General features: G+C 42.1%; 1 protein-coding gene and 2 pseudogenes across 1 annotated transcript; all 3 read left to right on the top strand.

The window, feature by feature from the left end:
* Positions 1 to 6: 6 nt before the first annotated feature.
* Positions 7 to 3,586, top strand: LOC101345800 (keratin, high-sulfur matrix protein, B2C-like; annotated as a pseudogene).
* A 125-nt stretch (positions 3,587 to 3,711) lies between these two features.
* On the top strand, positions 3,712 to 7,147 carry LOC101345546 (keratin, high-sulfur matrix protein, B2C-like; annotated as a pseudogene).
* Positions 7,146 to 9,054, top strand: LOC101345289 (keratin, high-sulfur matrix protein, B2C-like). The gene has a single exon (XM_023732835.1). The coding sequence runs from the start codon at positions 7,519 to 7,521 to the stop codon at positions 7,888 to 7,890; it is 372 nt and encodes a 123-aa protein (XP_023588603.1). The 5' UTR covers positions 7,146 to 7,518; the 3' UTR covers positions 7,891 to 9,054.

Here is a 9,054-nt window from a genome sequence, read left to right as displayed (position 1 = left end):
ATTTACCACAATAAATAAAAAAGGGAGAAAAAATGTCTACAAAAAGTGGGAAAAGTTTACTTCTGGTTTTTCTCTGATTTTCCCTAGAAAAAAAAAGAGGGTTGACTATAGTAGTTAAAAGAGTTTACTCTGGATTCAGATGGTATGGGTTCAAATCTCAGATTCACCTCGTATTGGTGTACACTTGGGCAAGTTACTTAAATGTGTTTGTAGCTCAGCTTCCTCACATGGATGATGGGAATAGCATTAGTACCTACTTCTTAGGATTACTGTGAAAATTAAATGAATTAGTAGGTATAAAGTACTCAGAACCATTTAGGTATATAATAAGTGGCAAAAAAAAAAGTTGCCAACAACAATTCACCCGCGTTTCCCAGCCCCCAGGAAAACATCCCTTTCTGGTCAGCTGAATCTAGACAAAGTACTTCAGCATCAAAGTGAAGGTGAGAAAGGCAGAGTAGAGGCAGCAGTCAACAACAGGGGCCATGGGGCAGAGAATTAATCTGTCATGTGAGATCCAAGAGCCCAATTATAAGGGTCAACATTGAGTAATATTGACACTCAAATGAAGTATCAGTCAATTATTATTTGGGCAACAAGAAAATTTTAATAAATATGAATCCTAATGACTACCTGACCATGGAGAAGAATCCTAATTGAAGACCAAATAAAATCAACCTTTACAGGCTTTCGGGAAGTTGAACAAATAACTCAGGGGCAGACCAATCATCATTTAGAAGCAAATAATTTAAACATAAACAAGGAAGAGACTTTGGGAATTATGTAAATAGTAGCTGGCCAAGGCTTATAAAATGCCCTACGTGGAAGTCACTACCAAAAACTCAGAAGCTTCTCCAAGCAGTCCAACTCCCAATCCAACTCCTGACACCATGGCCTGTTGCCACACCAGCTTCTGTGGGTTTCCTAGCTGCTCCACTGGTGGGACCTGTGGCTCCAGCTACTGCCAGCCAAGCTGCTTTGAGACCAGCAGCTGCCAGCCAACCTGTTGGCAAACCACCGGCTGCCAGCCGACCTGCTTCCAAATCAGCTGCTGTAGGACCGGCGGTGGCATCGTCGGTGGCATCGGCTCTGGCCAGGAGGGTGGCAGTGGAGCTGTGAGCTACCGTGTCAGGTGGTGCCGCCCAGACTGCCGCGTGGAGGGCACCTCCCTGCCCCTCCTGTGTGGTGAGCTGCACCCCGCCATCCTGCTGCCAGCTGCACTATGCCCAGGCCTCCTGCTGCCGCCCATCCTACTGTGGACAGTCCAGCTGCCGCCCAGCCTGCTGCTGCCAGCCCACCTGCTCTGAGCCCATTTGCTAAAGGCCAGGTGGCTGATTTTTAATTTGCCCAGGACACAGTATCTCTGAACTGATCTTCAGTCTCCCCTGGACCACCAACAAGTTCTTGAACTTTTATTGGGCTTTTGTTGTGGAGGCACACAGACCTATCTGATACCATTCAACACTGAAAGATCTCTCCGTGGAGGATGCCAAAATACGAATTTGACTCAAGAAAGAGGAGAAGAAATTCCCCTTGGGACTGGCCCTCAGCAGGTATTTGACTCCACCATCTGAGGTTCAGTGCTGCCCATGGCAGGGGGAATGCCTGTCCTTCTCAGATACCTTCGCCTCTCCTACCCTAACATCCTGCAAATTGCACTTCCCGTGAAATGAGAACGCAATACCAATATCTAATAAATTATATAAATTTGATGTAGCAAACATCTTTTGTTCTTCATTGAGTGTGCTCATGATGCATATTTTATACAAAGTCACATAAAAGATTTTAATTTGTTTTTGATACCTGACACTGCTCTTCTGATCCCATGCCAGGAAATTTAATTGGGTCCAGTGGAGGCTCATCCCCTAAAAGATACAGTAAATGTGGTTACCGAGGGCCTCACAAGTGGCAGATGCTCCATTATCATGTCTGGCCTCACACAGTACTTTTCACAAACAGAAAGTCAGAGAAACCAGAACCTCTGAATCGAATGGCAGAATCTTACTTAGTTTTCTTGTCACTTAGAGGAATGGTCTCTCAGACTATCTTCACTGTACACTAATGAGTCACACCTTCCATTTACATGCAGCCTTATGGGCAGGGCAAGAGAAATGTAAAGAAGAGAAATCTCTCTGAAGAAATATGCTCTCAATTACAGATTTTACTCCAAACTTTTTTTTTCCCATTGTGTTGAGATATGGGCATAAAACAGTTTTGCTCTATTTTTGGAATAAATATATCTAGTTTTTAAAATGCTCACTTAACAGTCATTCACACATTTATTACATACAGATATACATTTATATACAATGCACATATACATTAAATGTATATACATTGAAACACAAGTATCAAGGAATGTTTCATAAATTTCCAGACAGGGTCAGGATTAATTCGTGGTTCTTTCAACTCACAGAACTGAAGGTATTTTCTTATGAAAATATTACCTTGGTTAAAATTACACTGTATTATTCATTCAAGGATTAATGAAAAGGAGGAGATTAAAAAGCACGAATAAAAGATGACATGTGAGCAAAGAATCCATTTTTTTCCTGAAAATATCATCTAGAGTCCTGATTCAATCCAGGAATGACTCTTGAACCACAGGGTAGAAATGGAGACACGTTCTGTCCTCTTGCCCCTTTGGTTCTAACTGCTGACCACTCTCAGGTATCACTACCTAACTGCTCCTGCTAAAAAATAAAATAAAATAAAATGGCAAGTGCCTTTGGTAAAACGCAATTCAGCTTTTCATCATTGCCATACACTGCTAACCATTCATTCATTCTTTTATTCAACAAGCATTTACTGGATATCTTCAGGTAAGGCAGTGTGGAAGGTGCTGTGCAGAATGTCAAGACAAATCAGGCCTGGGCAGTTCCTGCCCTCAGGGAATGAATGATCTGGTAGAGCAATTAGACAATTTTAGCCCTGCATAGTGTCTGAGAGATGATTTCTTTTTTACAGATGAACAAACCAATGTTTCGAGGGATTAAGTGATTTGTCTCAGGCTGCACAGCCAATTAGTGGTATAGCCAGTTTGAGAAGCCAATTCAGTTTAATTAATTTAATTCTCAGTTAAGAGCTTAGTCCCCTATACCTTGTGACCATTCCTAACCACCTAAGCCTGGACCTACTGAGGTCCCTTTCAGCTTAAAATTCGTTCTCTCTATATATTTAATTCAAACCCACAAACTGAACACTACTAAGGGGGGATGATAGATTACCGTATGGTCATACTCTGGAATATTGTACAGTTACTAAAAAGAATAAGTAATATGTACAGTAGACCCAAACTTTATTGAAATAGAAGATGTATGTTTCTATATGTTGGTTTATATTTGCAGAAGTATGGAGAAAGGAGTAGAAGAATATACACCAAGCTGTTAATGTTGATTATCTCCAGAGTACTCGTTTTGGAAGGGATGTATGTAGAAGGAGGGGAATAGGGAGTTAACTTTATATGCTTCTGCACTATTTGACTTGCTACAAAGCACATCCACTACGGTTGTTATGTATGCATCAAGTTGATTGCAACTCATAGTGACCCTATATGACAGAGAAGAACTAACCTTTAGGGTTTCCAAGGCTGTAATCTTTATGGGAGCAGATCACCAGGTCTTTTCTCCTGTGGAGCAGCTTGTGGGTTTGAACCACTGATTTTCCTTTAGCAGCCAAGTGCTTAACCATTGCACCACCATGACTCCTTCATCCACTACTAGTATATATTTTTAATCTAGCAGAGTCAAAACAATCTATAAGCGAAAGTCATTATGGGTTTCAGTTGAGTAAAATACCTGTTGGGAATATGTACATTGACAACTGAAGTCAAGAATACTATTTAGAGCTCTAATGATCCTGTAGTTTGCAAAAACTGATCACAGAAAGGCATATTTCCTTTGGATACTGATGTTAATAACTCATGTTTCGATGACAATAATATTAGTCTTTCAAAGTCTGGACAAATTGTTTATGAAGTCACGATCCTTAATTGAGTAACCACTTCGGAAGGAAATATTCCATTTAGACAAACTCTGCCCAGGGCTTAGAACCAGTTCTTCCTGGTTTAGCCATGGCTGATGAAGCGAAACTGGAATGGACCCGAATTTGTAAAATGTGGATGTACTGGAATGGGAAAAATTATGGGTCGATGCCCGGCTAGAAACTTAATATCCCTCTTAGAAAACAAGGGCAGTGTCTGCATTGTATAGCAACCAAATCTCTTAATGGGCAGAGTTGGAAACAGTAGTGCCTGGCTCAAAGATGGCGGTCAACGGCGCTGCTCCGAATGCGTGTTGCTCTCCACAGTCCTGGCAATAATGCAGTCTCCCTCATCAGTCTCCTGAAAGGGCTCACTATACCTCTTTGGAGTCTCCCATTCCAGGGCTTCAACCTGTAATTTTTCCTGTTCCATTTATTGTTCTGCTTCACCCAAAATCTGAAACTTTGGGTGTGTTCCAATTTCGCTCCGTCAGCCATGACTGAACTGATTCAAACCAGTGTGAAGCCCTGACTCGGCGTAAAGGTTATCAAAGGACATGTGTGACAAACAGAGACAGAGCAACGCTTGGCCTAGTGGTCTAGTCTGCCATGTGACTTGCATACAGAGGCACTGTCATGATTGGCTTCTATGATGAGCCTTCACTTAGTCCAGAGGGCAGAGAAGAAACATAATGAAACTTAACTGAGCAATGACCAAACAGGCAATTGAAAGGCTATTTATATAACTTCCCTAAACAACTCAGATGTAAGCCAGTCAGAGACTGACTTTGCAAGCGGTATCAAGAAAAGATGCTAACTGTTAGGGATATATGCAGCTCTAGGAAATATGTAAAAGGCTTGAGGTGGAAGTCACAGCCAAAACTCAGAAACTTCTCCAAGCAACCCAACTCTCAACCCAACTCCAGACACCATGGCCTGCTGCGACACCAGCTTCTGTGGGTTTCCCAGCTGCTCCACCAGTGGGACCTGTGGCTCCAGGGGCTGCCAGCCAACCTTCTGCCAAATCGCCAGCTGCCAGCCAACCTGCTTCCAACCCAGCTTCTGCGGGACTGGAGGTGGCATTGGCGGTAGCATCAGCTCTGACCAGGAGGATGGCAGTGGAGCTGTGAGCTACCGTGCCAGGTGGTGCCGCCCAGACTGCCGGGTGGAGGGCACCTCCCTGCCCCCTCCTGTGTGGTGAGCTGCACCCCGCCATCCTGCTGCCAGCTGCACCATGCCCAGGCCTCCTGCTGCTGCCCATCCTACTGTGGACAGTCCAGCTGCCGCCCAGCCTGCTGCTGCCAGCCCACCTTCTCTGAGCCCACTTGCTAAAGGCTGGGTTGCTGATCAGTTCAGAATGAAAGGAGAAGGGTAGCAAAACTGCACTCACCTGAAGTGTTCAATTTTTACTTGAATGCTGGGTATCATCTATCAGAAATAACAAAGTCCTAGGAGCCCCTTAGATGTGCTTAACTCACTGAAAACAGGCATCAAGCAGAGTGTTCTGTATCGCCTGCCTGGCTTTAGAAGGGTACCAGGATGGGCAGTTCTTCATTTCAGTGACATCCCCGGTCTCCTCCCTATTTCCTCACCTCCACGTATTTCCAGACCTGCTTTCTCGTTGACTGTCTTCTGTTAATTTCAAATAAAATGTTTAAATGTGCAAAGCAAACTGACTTACTGTCCTCCTTCTACCTTTAAGCTTGTCTAACTCTAGCTGGAATTTGAGAAGAGTGGATTTGCGTTTTGACGATAACACCAAGGTATATACATACAGTCTAAACCAGAAAGATTAAATATAAATTTAATTATGCTTGAGTCCATCAGTTAAGTGCTGTGTGCATTAAATAGTCTTTATAGTTCTTCAAATGCTCACATGCTGTAGCATATTACAGTTAGGTCTCGACTGATAAGGCCACTTTTAGCCAAAATTTTCAGGTTGATCGAAGCTATGGGATTCCTATCTAGATGTTCCGATAACATCTTTAATCTCTTTCTATTTAATATACTATATGTTCTCCTTCGTGCATGCCCAATATGTAAAGAAATTTTATTACCTACTAAATAAATTTTTAAAGTACAGCCACCAGATGCAATTTCCAAGAGCATTTAGCTTCTTCCATGCCTTAGTCTATCATATTCTTCCCACTGATCTCCAAATTGCTTTCTATATTTCAACTCTCAAAATTCACCTACCTTTACTATAAGCATGTATGAGGTGTGTTTCTGGTCTAAATGACAGTAGAGCAAATATGGAGAGTACTGAGTTCATCCATCACCATTTGTGGGACAGATGCTGAAGAAATCTGAAACAATTATATTTTGTACTTTGCAACCCAACTTGAAAATAGTCTCTTAAGAAGTCAACGTAAGCATGGAACAACAACAAAATAATGGCTTCTTGCATTTAATTTTTCAATTCATCATTGAAATAGTGTGTGAAATGTACAAGATACAATGGGGTACAAACATATGACACTTCTAAGTTATTTATGAGCTCCCAGCACTTACCTCTATCATTTAATTGTGGCAATAATGGATCATATACAACAACAAGAACTTCAGAGAAGAATAAAGTAGATGGCGGTGTATTCTTCAACGTGTAATAACTCCTAGATGTTTTTTTTTCCTGAGCCTTGGTTCAACTAAATCTAGACAAAAATAACTCAACATTTCCTAGTCTTTTTTTTTTTTTTTTAAACAAGAAATAACAAGGACTCCTTCATGAGAGGCACTACAGCTTCAAAGTTCTATTTAACGTAATGGCATTTGTAAGTGGTACAGGTGTCCATGAATCATGCCTTCTACTTCACCCTTTCAAAAACAGGTTCAACAAACTTTTATTAAGGTTCTGCTACAAGTTAGGCACTCTGCTGATTATCGTTGTATAGACTTTGTCATTTTATTCATAAGAAAAGATTTCTGGCCTGAAACACTAATAATAGTTTACACATTTCAAACTAGTTGAAAGCAAGGAAATTATAATGGTAATTTGATTTGATGTTGGAACAAGTAAGTTGGTAGTTTTTAATCACGCACAGCCAAAGGTACTCCTTAAATTCAGCGGATGCCCTGATGTCCTAAATTCAGGAGAATTCAGTCTATATATCCAGGAGGAAAAAACAGTGTTAAAAGCAAGAGCACAATTACCCTTGACTTTAGACACATGGGCATATTGTCACGTGGAATAACTACTTTTACAAAATGAGGGTGTTGACTTGGACTAAAACGGAGGAACTCTTTGAACATAGAAAACCACAAACATATTTCAAAGAGCAAAGGATTGATATGACGAATCCTAATGGAACTATAAAATAAGGCAATTTCCAAACTGCTGCTAATAATGCATCCTAAGTATTTCAATGTACGCCACTCAGAGGACCACTGAGGAACAAATTTAAACAAAAACGAGGAAGAATGTTAAGAATTTTGTAAACAGCAGCCGGCTGAGGTATATAAAAGGCCCCATGTGGAAGTCAGAGTCAAAACTCAGAAACTTCTCCAAACAACCCAACTCTCAGCCCAACTCCTGACACCATGGCCTGCTGCCACACCAGCTTCTGCGGGTTCCCCAGCTGCTCCACCAGTGCGACCTGTGGCTCCAGCTACTGCCAGCCAAGCTGCTTCGAGCCCAGCTGCTTCCGGACCGGCGGTGGCATCGTCGGTGGCATCGGCTCTGGCCAGGAGGGTGGCAGCGGAGCTATGAGCTACCGTGCCAGGTGGTGCCGCCCAGACTGCCGGGTGGAGGGCACCTTTCTGCCCCCCTCCTGTGTGGTGAGCTGCACCCCGCCATCCTGCTGCCAGCTGCACTATGCCCAGGCCTCCTGCTGCCGCCCATCCTACTGTGGACAGTCCAGCTGCCGCCCAGCCTGCTGCTGCCAGCCCACCTGCTCTGAGCCCATTTGCTAAAGGCCAGGTAGCTGATTTTTGATTTGCCCAGGACACAGAATCTCTGAACTGATCATCCCCTCAACCACCTCTGGACCACTAACAAGTTTTTAGACTTCTATTTGTTTTTTTTTGTGGCAGCTACCAAGTATAGGAGCCTCACCGTTCTACCTGATTCCATTCTGCAATGAATACTCTGATCGTCCTCTGCAGACACAGAAACGACGTGAGCCAACTTGCTGATTATCACATTGCTTTGGACATAGTATTTCTGATTTGCCTGTAGGGTTGAAATTACTGACATGCTGTGGAATTTATCCTTGAGAACAGTCCACCAGGCTAATTTTTGTCTTCTTTGTGATCTTTTTTTAGTTTCTAGTTACCTATATCTTTTTCCCCCAACACCAAAGGCACCAGAGTTTAGCCAAGGGAAATTCTTCATATGCCACCGTGGACAATGGAAGCTATGCACCCAACATTCAGCTTCTAAGAAGTAGGCCAGACATTTCCATATTTCAATATCTTATTTCATCCCTTGGATCATAATGATCTTGCCTGTTATTTGTTTCAATATCCGTGATACCATGTCTTCTGTCATTCCCTAATAAATGTTATATACCGGCAAAGAAACCATGGTCTGTGTTTTGACTTATACCTAAAGTGGACTAGCTGCTTATAATTCAAGAATGTCTACTTGAAAGGAGTTCATTTGTTTCTGTTATTAAGAGACTGAAGTTATATAAAGTGTATTCATTCATTCATTTAATAAAGAATTTATTGACCACCTACTTCTCAGGCTGGGACTATGGAGATCAGAAAGATGAAGAAGAAATAATTCTTAGCCTTGAGGAGTTTAGTATCCAGAAAGAGAAAATATATGTGTGGAAAGAACTACATAAATGTGATGAGACAAATTGCTTTCTCATAGCAGTTGGTAGAAGAATTCCTCTTAGAGAGATAGATGCCTTTTTGGTCAATATGCCTTAATAGATCAACTTGTAGTAGGTGAATCCCCATGGGACACGCATGTTGGCAGCCCCAAAAGCCTGTGAGAAGGATGTGAAACAATTATACATGGGACAAAAGAAGGCATATTTTACTTTAAAAAGGAAATGGGGAGAAAAGAGAAGATACACGAGCTCTAGGCAGGAGGCTATGAATTTTTCTATATAACCTCTCTCCCCC

The sequence above is a fragment of the Trichechus manatus genome, unplaced genomic scaffold (assembly GCF_000243295.1).
Source record: "Trichechus manatus latirostris isolate Lorelei unplaced genomic scaffold, TriManLat1.0 scaffold00054, whole genome shotgun sequence".
In the NCBI taxonomy this organism is placed as follows: domain Eukaryota; kingdom Metazoa; phylum Chordata; class Mammalia; order Sirenia; family Trichechidae; genus Trichechus; species Trichechus manatus.
Note: the sequence above shows the minus strand (reverse complement) of the source record. Positions and strands in the feature narration are given on the sequence as shown.

What these genes read in the sequence shown, in the direction of transcription:
- LOC101345289 (XM_023732835.1), top strand. Translation starts at nt 7,519, where the DNA reads ATGGCCTGCTGCCACACCAGCTTCTGCGGGTTCCCCAGCTGCTCCACC.